This window comes from Homarus americanus, unplaced genomic scaffold (assembly GCF_018991925.1).
Source record: "Homarus americanus isolate GMGI-L3 unplaced genomic scaffold, GMGI_Hamer_2.0 scaffold23617, whole genome shotgun sequence".
In the NCBI taxonomy this organism is placed as follows: Eukaryota; Metazoa; Arthropoda; class Malacostraca; order Decapoda; family Nephropidae; genus Homarus; species Homarus americanus.
In genome coordinates this window covers 2,923,695-2,936,672 of record NW_024720711.1, presented here as the reverse complement: position 1 = coordinate 2,936,672, position 12,978 = coordinate 2,923,695, and the positions used below count along the sequence as shown (strand labels likewise).

Here is a 12,978-nt window from a genome sequence, read left to right as displayed (position 1 = left end):
AGTTAGTGAGGTGTGGTAACACCACAGCCCTCCACCCCGAATAGCTCTAGCTCAATTACACTTTTGTTCTTTTCTAGAAGTGAATAATTACGAACATCAAGCACGCTTTTAAACTCAAAATGGCGGTTAAATTACATTGAGCTTTTACTATAGTCTGACATGATTCTTTCTGTTTGGGGAAAGTCGATCGCAGGTTTTTTTTTTGAGAATTTATCATATGGCGTAATTAAAGTGAATGGGTGGAGAATTAAACTTACGAAGTATTTAGAATCTATCGTAAGTTTGGTCGGATAGAGAACATATTAACACTTAGGAACCTTGAGGATACATCGTTAGTGTCTCAAGCCAGTAAGAATGAGGTTAAGAGAGTAGTGGTGGAGTGTAGCCAATCCTAGCCAAGCCAAGCCACCATCCGCGTTCTACCCTCAGTAAACCAAGACGAATTTCACCCCTATCAGTGGACTCCATTCGCGCGAGGGATTACCGTGTCCACTTCCGCCAGACTTTCCGCCTTTTTGTTGTCACGTGACCTATTTACCCGCCATTAATCCGCCAATCCGGTGTCACTTTATCTTTCCGCCACTCAACGTCACTTCCGCATCAGAGACTCCTGCAGTTGCCGCACATTTTTTAATTTTGTAATTGTATTTTGCTTATCATTGGAAGGTGTGAGATAATAATTGATTTATTGTGGTTTCACGTGTGTTAAATTATCATTGTTTACACGTCTCTAGATCTCCTGTTTACACCTTTAGATCGCCTGTTTACACGTCTCTAGATCGCCTATTTACACGCCGCTAGATCTCCTGTTTACACGCCTCTATGATTGCCTGTTTGGATCCCAAGTTGTTTACGCTCAGCTACACCACGTGAGGTGTCATCCATGTGTTACCTTATCGCCCTCCACTGACACCTACACACACACACACTTAGGTCCTCTGGGGTGTGAGACAGACCACTTGGTGACGATGGGGAGGGTGGCAGAAGGATGGGGAGGGGAGGTGGTGGTGGGGCAGGGGTGAAGGAGGTGGAGGGAAAGGAGGTGATGGTGGGCAGTGGAGGAGGGGAGGTGAAGGAGGAGAGGGTGGGCATGAGAGGAGGGTGGTGGGGGGGGGGGAGAGGAGGTGATGATGATGGCATGGAGGAGGGGATGAAGGTGGGGGAGGGGGTGATGGGGGCAGGGGAAGGGGGGTAAGTAGGAGGTAGAGGTGGTGATGATTGGGAGGAGGGTAAGGATAGGAATAGTAGGCAACCCTCTCTCCTCCCCTACACACACGCGCTCAATCCTACAATGCCTGGGAACCTGTAAAACACTTTTTTGTAGTGATGACAAGGGAGGATGGAGGGAGTCAGGGATAGAGGGAAGTAGGAAGGGAGTGGAAGGTGTAAGGGAAGGAGTCGGAATGAGGGAATGGTGGGAGGTAAGGAGTCAGTGTGGAGGGAGGAAAGATTTATGTAGACAACCATTTAGGGTTTCATTAATGTGATGATTGGTAACTCCTATGTACGTTTATAATTCCTATGTAAGTATTTTCAATCCTTGTGTAAGTATTTCAAAACTATGTGCATATTTGTAGTTATTCTGTTTTTTAGTGTTATATTTTTTCTAAGTATGTACATCCCAAACAAGTATCTACCAGGCTGGATCCGATGACTTCCGAAATGTTACAGGCAACTCGTCCTGTCTCAGGAGGGTTGGTATACGGGTTCTGTGTCATACTGATCTTACTACATTTGGAACAGAACATCATATTAATTACGTCGAAATATTTACAAATTTTATCACTTGGGTTAAACTATATACCAAAGTAAATCCATGTCCCAATATATATTATCCGTGATCATAATGTTTCACACGGTATGGACAGATACTTTTTGAGATACTGTACGTACTGTATTTCACATTTTTTTCTCTCGCAATGTACGTATTATAGGTACCTTTAGTACGTGTCCTTAGGTAACAACCTCTTACCTATATATTTCCAACGTACGTGACCTTAAATCCCATACCCCTCCAAGTGCGTGATTAACTAACGCCCGTGTCCTTGTTCCCTCTGCGTACAGGTGGTGACCAGCAGGTGGATGGTGGGACCTCCTGGGCCGTCTCAGGACAACATGTTCGTCCACAATAACTCGAAGCACGGCCGACGAGCCGCGTCTGACCCAACTGAGGGTATGTTTGGTAAGTTGTGTGTGTGTGTGTGTGTGTGTGTGTGTGTGTGTGAGATGGACAGGATTAGGTAATGACTGATTATGACAACATTCCCACTACTACTATAGGTGTCTTCAGTATGCCTGAATAGCAGCTGATTTAAGATTAGCATGTCCTGATTAGGTGATTAGTACGGCCGGATTAGATGAGTTGGTCTCCTCAAATGTCTCCGAATATAATCTGTCCTTGAGGGAGTTCTACGACGGTCTGGCTGTGGAGGATGGTGAATTATTTAGAATTGTTGAATGAGTCCTGGCGAGTGAATTATGTCGTCTATTACTATAGGTTTTGTATCTACCTTTAAGAACCTCTGTGGACACTGTTGCCCGTTACTTTTTACAATCCACGACAATCGGTGAGTTTGGTTTTCTCGCGTTTATTGCTCTTAGGTCAAGTAGAGATTGTTAGATAGGTTAGGGTAGGTTAGGAAGATGATATATTAGTTAAAGATAGTTGAATTAGTTTAGATGGATTAATTTTGTGTCATTTAAGATAATTGTCTCTAGCGCTGTAGTCTCAGGCAGCAATAACGTCAACACGGGGACGCTGGTCGTCGTAGACTTAAGTAAGAATAACTCCTGTTTTTATGACGTCTGTCGCCCGTTTCTACTTAAAAAACACTAGTAATTTATAAGAAAATAAGAGGACTGCAAAATAAATAAAGACTCGCACGAGAAGGTAAATAACATCAAATATTAAGATTGAGTGTAGTATATATATATATATATATATATATATATATATATATATATATATATATATATATATATATATATATATATATATATACAGTATATTGTATGTGTGTTCAGGGTTTATTGTAATACATTTTATATACTTGGTCGTTTGTTACACTGCCTCGTCGTGTATTCATCGTCCAACAAATAGTCTTATACTTTTTCCTCTACACCAGAAGGCGGTTTTGGTGACAGTTAAATTTATCCCCGTGATGATACTTTTTCTTCACGAAAAAATAACTAACTTTCCGTCACATTCTTCTCTCAGAATTCCGGTGTAATAACTGCCTCCCTCGTTATCTGGTGGCCAACATCTTCTGCCTTTTAAATCTGTGGCACAGGAAGTCGGATTCTCGCTATGAACTATGTCTTTTACTAACTTTGAGAAACCCCGGCGATCTTAAGGTAAAAAGCAACAATAGTTTCTCATTTGTAAGTGGTCAGACAACTTCTGCCATAGCTCCCCGCTGATTGGTTTATTCTCCCAGCGGGAGCAAACTCGGCCCTGATTGGTCCGAGAAGCTTCGTGCGTTCACAAGACGCGGAATGCCAATTCGGATTTTTATATGTGTTTTGAGAAGTTTGTCGCTGTGGAATCTTTTTAGGTATAAAAGATATATCGAAATCACTGTTAACGCCATCGAGCGTGTCAGAAGACGGAACACAACGCCCAGTTAACTTTTGGAGCATAAATTGTGCCGCGGTGAAATATATTTCTTCCCGCCTTTTTAAACTCGTGTTTATTTTACGCGGAAAGTCCCAGCGAGTTTTACGAGTATGTGAATTCCACATATAAGAATTTTTGTCGTTGAATATACTTTGGCCAGCGGCACTTATCGCGGAACGTAAAGCACTCTTTATAAAACTCCGTAGATGATGCCGCGGATGTACCAACTAGTGTTGTTGAATAATGAACGTTTCCAAAGCCACTTGTATGACTGGTTTAATATGTAAAGTACACCTATATATAAGATCTTCTTTAGTAATAATCATGAAATATAGGTAAGACTTATTTTGTCGTTGAACGTTACCTTTACCGGAGACAAAGTTAGTAAGTAAAGGAGAGACAGTGTTTATAAAAGCCTTAGATGGTGTTCCTGAAAGATAATAATTTTCTCATTAAATACTTCCTCCCGCACCACTATCAATCCCAACATAGGCTCGAGACGTGGAAGAAAATCGCTTTAAACCTGACTAGATGATGTGCAGGGTGCGATAGGTTTTAACCAATCAGAGCGTCGCATTGGAAAACAATAAAGATGGCGGATGACTGAGAGTATTGTGGTGATGACGTTGTATCTTAGCGTTAATGTAGTGTGTCAAGATAACACCCGGGGACGGGACACAATTTAAAGCTGAATCTTGGGGGTTCGGGGATGTATACAGCTGCTGTGGTATTTGTTTTGTTTTGACGGATCAGCTGTTAATGTTTTGTTTTGATAGATCAGCTGTTAATGTTTTGTTTTGATAGAGTCAGCTGTTAATGTTTTGTTTTGATAGATCAGCTGTTAATGTTTTGTTTTGATTAGATCAGCTGTTAATGTTTTGTTTTATTAGATCAGCTGTTAATGTTTTGTTTTGATAGATCAGCTGTTAATGTTTTGTTTGATTAGATCAGTGTTAATGTTTTGTTTTGATAGATCAGCTGTTAATGTTTTGTTTTGATAGATCAGCTGTTAATGTTTTTTGTTTTGACGGATCAGCTGTTAATGTTTTGTTTTGATAGATCAGCTGTTAATGTTTTGTTTTGATAGATCAGCTGTTAATGTTTTGTTTTGATAGATCAGCTGTTAATGTTTTGTTTTGATTAGATCAGCTGTTAATGTTTTGTTTTGATAGATCAGCTGTTAATGTTTTGTTTTGATAGATCAGCTGTTAATGTTTTGTTTTGATAGATCAGCTGTTAATGTTTTGTTTAGATAGATCAGCTGTTAATGTTTTGTTTTGATAGATCAGCTGTTAATGTTTTGTTTTGATAGATCAGCTGTTAATTTTATAAATATTTTAATAAATTCAATACAAAATATAGGGAGAGGCAAGTCAGGACTAGTTAGGGTTAGGAAGGAATAGGCCGGGAGAGGGATAGGGGGAGACGTGAGGCTAGGAAGTGAAGGGGGCCAGTGAATCAGCAGGTATTTAGGGTGACCGCTGTAATAATGCGATCAAAGACACCCACTCCCAGGACTGGGGGGGACCTGGCCTTCTCCTCTCCTCATACTTCCCACGGCCATCACCTCACCGACTCCTTCAACCATACGATTCTTTCCTTTCCTACGACATCTTTCTGACCTCCTTCCCTTCGACTCCTTCCCTTCCCGACCCCTCACTTCCTTCACGACTTTCTCCTTCACCTGACATTCTCCTTCCTTTGACCCCTTCTACACGACCTTTCCTACGACTCCAATCTGGACCCCTCCCAACAGCCAAGGTCGAACAACGATCAATCCTAATTCCGGATTCCTAATTTCATCGTGTGTGCGTGCGTGTCACGATATTGATATTGTGTGTGTGTGTGTGTGTGTGTGTGTGTGTGTGTGTGTGTGTGTGTGTGTGTGTGTGTGTTTGAGACAAGAGTGGGAGAGGGGTGGCAGAGTATCGTAGCCATGGGGTCTTTGAATGGTGCGGATAGCTATCGTTGGTGGGAGGTGAGAGGAGGGGAGAAGGTAAAGTGAGAGGGAGAGGTGAAGTGAGGGAAGATGAGGTATAGTTGGTGGGAGGTAGGTGAGGAGTTAGGGAAGGTGAGCTAGGGGCGTAGAAGGTGGGGAGTTATTGGAAGTGAGGCAGAGGGAGGGTGAGGTTAGGGGAGGTGAGACGAGGAGGTGGGGCCAGAGAGGTGAGGTTATTGGAAGTGAGGCCGAGGAGGTGAGGAGGTTAGGGAGGTGAGACTGAGGAGGTGAGGTTAGGGGAGGTGAGACGGGGAGGGTGAGGCCAGAGGTGAGGTGTGGAAGTGAGACGAAGGGAGGAGGGTGAGGTTAGGGGAGGTGAGGGGAGAGGAGCAGGTATCGAGGCCACTGCTTCCTCTGTCTTCATTACCTTAGCTTCTCCCCTCCTGGCTGCCTGACGAAATCGTTTGTGAGGTGATGAGGTGATGGGATGGGGAGTGAGATGAAGGGAGAGTGAGGGAAGGGAGGAGGGTAGAAGAGGGTGAGGAAGGGAGGATAGAGAGGGTGAGGGAGGGAGGATGATGGGGAGGATAGAGAGTGAGGGAAGGGAGGATGGTGGTGAGGATAGAAGAGTGTGAGTGGAGGATAGAGGAAGGTGAGGGAAGGGGAAGAAGGTGATAGGATGGGGAGGAGGATAGGGAAGAGATGGCTAGAAGAAAGACAGGAAGGTGAGGAAGGGAGGGAGGGATGGGGGATAGAAGAAATTTGGGAGAAGTAGAAGAGAGGGAGAGAAGGTGAATAAAAATGAGTACTGAGAAGAAAATAATAATAAAGAGTTGAATAAGTATTGGGAAGAGTAGAGATGAGAAGAGGAAAGAGACAGAGAGACGCATTAGATGGAGCGTTCGTGTAAGAGAATCCGACTTAGTTGACGTTACTTAAGATAAGATAAGATGTATTTAAACGTAAACCAAAGCGATAATACGACCAGCATACGACGACACAGGGCGAAAAGGTAAACAAAACGATAATACGACCAGCATACGACGACACACCGAAAAGGTAAACAAAACGATAATACGACCAGCACATGACGACACACGGCGAAAAGGTAAACAAAACGATAGTACGACCAGCACATGACGACACACGGCGAAAAGGTAAACAAAACGATAGTACGACCAGAACATGACGACACACGGCGAAAAGGTAAACAAAACGATAATACGACCAGCATACGACGACTTTTAAACTAAATGAGACAAATTAGGACTGACATACAGGACCAGTTGACATAAATAAGCACCACAAGTAAAATAATGTAACGCTATATTGGTTAGGTTAGGTTATAGGTTAGGTTATAGGTTAGGTTATAGGTAAGGTTATAGGTTAGGTTTTACTGGACTGGGCTAAAGATTAGGTTTAGGTTGAGAGGTTAGGTTAGGTTTGAAGAAAAAATCAGAAAGGAAGACAAATGAACTTAAAAAAAGATAATGTATTCGTAAACAAGAGAGAGAGAAAACAAGAGTAAAGTGAGAGAAGAGAGGAAAGAGAAGGAGAGAGAAGAGAAGATAAACAGGGAAAGAGAGTATACGAGGCACAACGATGAAACCCTCCCTCCTTCCCTCCCCTCCCCCTACCTACCTACCTCCGTCTCTCCCTCCATCCCTCCCTCCCCCAACCTAACCTCTTCCCAAACCCTTACCCCATGACCCCCACAACCCCACCAAAACACACGAGCAACAATAAACCACCACCACATTGTAAAAACTCCCCTCCTCCTCCTACCCTCTCTCTATCCCCATCCCTCCCCCTCTACCCTCCCCTACCTCCCCTCTTCCCCCAACAGTTCTTGGACATTTGCTTCGTGTTATTTCCTCGTGTGAAATAAACCTTTACTTATTTGATTCTGACACTCAAGTGGACGATCACTTCCTCTGCTGCTGCTTCTTCTTCTCTTCCTTCTGTGTGCTGTAAGGGTAAGTGTGGTGCTGTGTGGGGAAACTGTAGGTGCTGTGGTGGTGCTGTGGGGTAGTGTGGTGCTGTGTGGAAACTGGGGTTGTGGTGGTGCTGTGGGGTGTGGTGAGGTGCTGTGTTGTGATGTGATGCTGTGTGGGGGGAACTGTAGGTGCTGTGGTGGTGCTGTGGGGTAGTGTGGTGGTGCTGTGTGGTAGTGTGGTGGTGCTGTGGGGTAGTGTGGTGGTGCTGTGTGGTAGTGTGGTGGTGCTGTGGGGATTATGTTGGGAATTCTGTGTGGTAGTGTAAGATGGTGATAGTAGAGTAGTATACTAGTGATGTGGTAATAGTCCTATATTGTGATCGTGGTGTGGTGATAGTCGTATATCGTGATCGTGGTGTGGTGATAGTGATGGGAGCAGAATAATGATGGCATTAGATATATAATGACGAAATTAGTACAATGGTGTAAGAGCAGTGTGTGTGTGTGTGTGTGTGTGTGTGTGTGTGGTCGTTAAAATCAATCCCGAGACTTACATGAAGGACGAGATATCCCACTTCCTTATAAACTACTATAACAAACAATAAAAAACAAGTAAACAAAAGTAAAGAACTAGTCTTACACCTTCCATTGACCCGTTTACCTGCAGGGGGGCTCTCACTAACGATGCGTCACACCTGTCTCCCAATTATACATTAAATTATAAATGCATCTGTTTGTCATTATCATCAATTTACAATTTATTTCATCAACTCATCAACTGGAGAGAACAAGGAAGATTGATGGATTGAAAAGATTGAATTAATTATGTGTTGTTTTCCCTAAGTTAAAAAAGGTGATTCAACTGTTAGCAAAAAAAATTAAGTTCTATGAGTGAATTTATTAGTAAAAATGGTTATTGAATAAGTTTTAAAAGTTATTGAGTTAAAAAAGTGACCGAATTAGTTTAAAAAGGTGACTGGAAGGATTAAAAGGGTGATTCGACGAGTTAAAAACAGAGTACACATAAAATAGCAAGACAAACACACACACACACACACACACACACACACACACACACACACACACACCTCCGTCTTGGCCGTCCACTGAATTGCCTCTGTCAGAAGGAGCGTCTCCTCTGTGAATTATAGACGACTCTCTGTCTGCTGCTGTCTGTAGTAGGCCTCGCTGTTACTGCTGCTGTTATTCTAGTAGGCCTCTGCTATTGCCGTTGTTATCTCTAGTAGGCCTTTTGCTGTAACTGCTGCTGTTATCTCTAGTAGGCCCTTGTGTTACTGCTGCTGTTATCTCTAGTAGGCCTTGGATGTTGTTGTTGTATCTCTGTAGGCCTCTTGATGCTGTTTGCTATCTATAGTAGGCCCTTTTTATGCTGTTGCTATCTCTAGTAGGCCCTGTGCTGTTGCTGCTGATTTTGAGGCCTTGGATGCTGTTATCTCTAGTAGGCCTCTTGATGCTGTTGCTGTTATCTCTAGTAGGCCTCTTGATGCTGTTGCTGTTATCTCTAGTAGGCCTCTTGATGCTGTGCTGTTATCTCTAGTAGGCCTCTTGATGCTGTTGCTGTTATTCTAGCTATGCTGTTGTTGTTATCTCTAGTAGGTCTCTTGATGCTGTTGCTGTTATCTCTAGTAGGCCTCTTGATGCTGTTGCTGTTATCTCTAGTAGGCCTCTTGATGCTGTTGCTGTTATCTCTAGTAGGCCTCTTGATGCTGTTGCTGTTATCTCTAGTAGGCCTCTTGATGCTGTTGCTGTTATCTCTCGTAGGCCTCTTGATATAATGTTAATAACGTCAACATTAACCTTAGACGCCACTCATCCTGCCATCAGCAACTTTTCATCGTTCATCTATTAAAAAAAAAAATTCCTTCATCCACCTTTAGAAATATTTATCCATTTCCTCAAAGTCGTAAGTTTTATCATCATCTTATAATAAATAGGACAATGTCTGGGTAGAGTCACAGCACAGTTCTGACGCCACCTCGGTCACGGCCTCATAACAGTTACCGAGATACATGTTGTTCTTGATATGATCCAAAGTTAAGGAGGAGAAATTAATACGCGAGGATCTGAGAAACTGAAATTTTAACCTGATGAAGTATTTTGAGGTGGGGGTGTTGGAGGGGGGAGATGGAGGAGGGATGTATGGATCTGGGGTTGGGGAGGAGAATGAGGGGTCTGAGGAAGGGTGGAAAAGGTGGAAGGAAAGGAGGAATGGCGGGGGGGTTGAGGAGGGCGGGAGAGGGATGAGGAGGAGCGTTGCATCTCGCTGATTACTGGAAAGAATAAAACAGATTCGGCATCACCGTCTGACACCAGTAAAGGAGAGATGACGGACCTGGGGTGGAGGTGGGGAGGTTATTGGGGAGACGTCTAGGTGGTGGTGGAGCTGGGGAGGTTATTGGGGGAGACGTCCAGGTGGTGGTGGTGGGGCGGTTATTGGGGAGACGTCCAGGTGGTGATGGAGATGGGGAGGTTATTGGGGAGAAGTGCACGAGACGCCTAAGTTAATGCTTGACCTCTCCTCTACGTATCACTTGAAGATTAACCACCCCAGCTTATACCACCCCAAGATTAACCTAACCTAACCAAGCAAACCTAATCTAACCCCTCCAGGTAGTGTTAGGAGGTTTAATCATTGGGTGAAATTAGCTGAAGGGGAAAGGGTAGAAGAGAGAACAAGGTCATTGCATGTTTGTGAAGCCCTGAACACATTTCTAACATCTGGTTTAGATCAACATACTCGTTAACGACAAAGGTAACATCATCAAGACACGGGTTCGAATACTAAGTAAATCAGGTAACACAGTCTCTCTACTGGTTATTACAACTTATGAAACACGCACCTGTGAAGTGAACACGGGGTTGTGAACACGGGGTTGTGAGGAATATTATTGACGAAGGAAGATTACGGTCAGTGAGTGTATAGTACATGGTGGTGGTGGTGGTGGTGGTGATGATGGTAGTAGTGCAGGTATGGTGATAGTGTTGATGGTAGTAGTGGTGGTGATGATGATGGTAGTAGTGCAGGTATGGTGATAGTGTTGATGGTAGTAGTGGTGGTGTTGTTGATGGTAGTAGTAGTGGTGGTGGTGTTGATGATGATGATGATGATGGTAGTAGTGGTGGTGATGGTGGGGATGATACTAGTGGTGGTGGTGGTAGTGGTGATGATACTAGTGGTGTTGATGGTAGTGGTGATGATACTAGTGGTGTTGATGGTAGTGGTGATGATATTCGTGGTGTTGATGGTAGTGGTGATGATACTAGTGGTGGTGGTAGTGGTGATGATACTAGTGGTGTTGATGGTAGTGGTGATGGTTAATGCACCTGAAGACTCACCGCCTCCCCCAGCTTATTTCACCGACAGATTAATCACCCTATAACGTTACAGGGGGTTAGGTTAGGTTAGGTTAGGTTAGGTTAGGTTAGGTTTGGGGTGACAGGTGTGTGTAAACGACAATGAGAAAGAGGAAGAGGAGAGGGATAGGGGGGAGGACGAAAAAGGGAGAGGAGATAGAAGAAAAGAGGCGGAGGATATAGGTAGAGAAGAGGAATTAGGGAATAGGTGAGAAGACGGAAGAGGAAAAGGAAGGAAGGATAGAAGATAATAGGAGAGAGCGAGAAGGAGACGGTAGAAAAACCTAGTGGAGAATAAGAGAAGGAAAAGGAAATGAATGAAAGGAAGAAAGGAAGGAGATAGGAAAAAGACGACGTTAAGAGGAGGAAAATAAAGAAAAACTACAAGAATTCTTAACTTCCCTGCATTGAGCCTACAACCTCCCTCCTTCCATCCTTCTCTCCCCTCTTTACCTCCCTCTCCTCCCTCCCTCCCTCCTCCCTCCTCCTCCCTCCCTCCTCCCTCCCTCCCTCCTCCTTCTTTCCTTCCTTCTCCCCTCCCTCCGTCTGCCTCCCGACACTAAAATTAATGGTGAGTATTACGGGCTGAACGTGGTCGACCTCTCAAGATGGCCGACACCTTTTTTTCTGTTTTCCTTTCTCTCTCTTCTTCCTCCCTACCACGTCACCTCACCCTCCCCCCCACCTTCTTCATGCCTCAAACAAGTTTTTATTTTATTTTCATTGAGGTTTGCAGGTCTTCTCATTGGTTTTACTCTCCTCGGTGTGTTTGCTTATGCGCACTGTTTCTGTGTATTAGTTTTGGTGGTTTAGTTTTGGGTGTTAGTTTACGTAGCAATATTCCGAGTGTTTGTCTTAGGGGCCGGGTTGGTTTAGCGCCTTAGATTCGGGTGTTAATTTTATACGTGTTAGTTTTTGAGTCTTGATTGTGTTATTTTTTTTTGTGTTTAAGTCTCGTGGGTTAGTTTAAGGTGTGTGTGTGTGTGTGTGTGTGTGTGTGTGTGTGTGTGTGTGTGTGTGTGTGTGTGTGTGTGTGTATTACAGTCTTCTCATTGTTTGGATTTATCATGTATGTTTTTTTAGCTTTTTTTTTAATACACATCAGATATTTTTTAATGTATTTTACCTGTTTTTGTTTTGATCAACATTGGGATACTTTTATAGAATCACTTGAAAATTAGCTGGGGGGGAACATATTTCACCTGAAGATTAGACACCCTAACGCTATCTTGGAGATTTAGGTTAGGTGAGTTAATCTTCAGGTGAAATAAGCTGGGGTGGCTAATCTTCAGGTGAAATAAGCTGGGGTGGCTAATCTTCAGGTGAAATAAGCTGGGGTGGCTTATCTTAAGGTGAAATAAGCTGGGGTGGCTAATCTTCAGGTGAAATAAGCTGGGGTGGCTTATCTTAAGGTGATGCCATTCCGTGACGAAGGTGAGCGTTTGCCTTACCTGTTCACTGATGATCTGTTACGGCAGGTGTTCTGTAGCCCCGCATCCCAGCCCCCTTACCTCACACTGAGCCCTTACCACCACACAGTCCTCACCACCACCCAGCCTTTACCGCCACCCACCCCTCATTGTCACCCAGCCCTCACACCCCACCCAGCCCTCACCCCCAAACAGCCCTCACCTCACACCCAGCCCTCACTTTCACACACCTACATCTCCACTCATCACCCTATCTTGTTTACCTGTGACGTGTACCCCTCACCCCCTCACCCCCTAGTGCATGTGTACATCACCCCCTCATCACCCTCCCTCCCTCCCCCCTCACCTTCCATCGCTCACTCGTCCTCCTTCCCTCACTCGCCCTCCTTCCCTCACTCGCCCTCCTTCCCTCACTCGCCCTCCTTCCCTCACTCGCCCTCCCTCCTCACTCGCCCTCCTATACACAGTGTGGGCGTGGCTCTCCCCTTGTGTCCATCCGTCCACGACACAGGGTGAGTCGAGCTCCACCTCCTTCTACCACCACCACGCCCCCGAGATTGTACAGTGGTGCTTGTGAATAAGGAAATGCTTTGGTAATCTCTCTCTCTCTCTCTCTCTCTCTCTCTCTCTCTCTCTCTCTCTCTCTCCAAATACACATGAAGATTTTCCCCTCAACTTATTT

The 12,978-nt window shown here is 44.3% G+C and overlaps 1 protein-coding gene across 1 annotated transcript in view; it reads left to right on the top strand.

Annotated features, from left to right (window-relative positions):
* Nucleotides 1–12,978, top strand: part of LOC121860735 (transcription factor collier-like) — a gene marked incomplete at its 5' end in the record, with an annotated part of 31,720 nt that overhangs the window by 10,348 nt on the left and 8,394 nt on the right. The window contains 1 exon segment of the mRNA XM_042358063.1: nucleotides 2,065–2,182. Within this exon segment, the coding sequence (XP_042213997.1) occupies nucleotides 2,065–2,182 (118 nt within the window).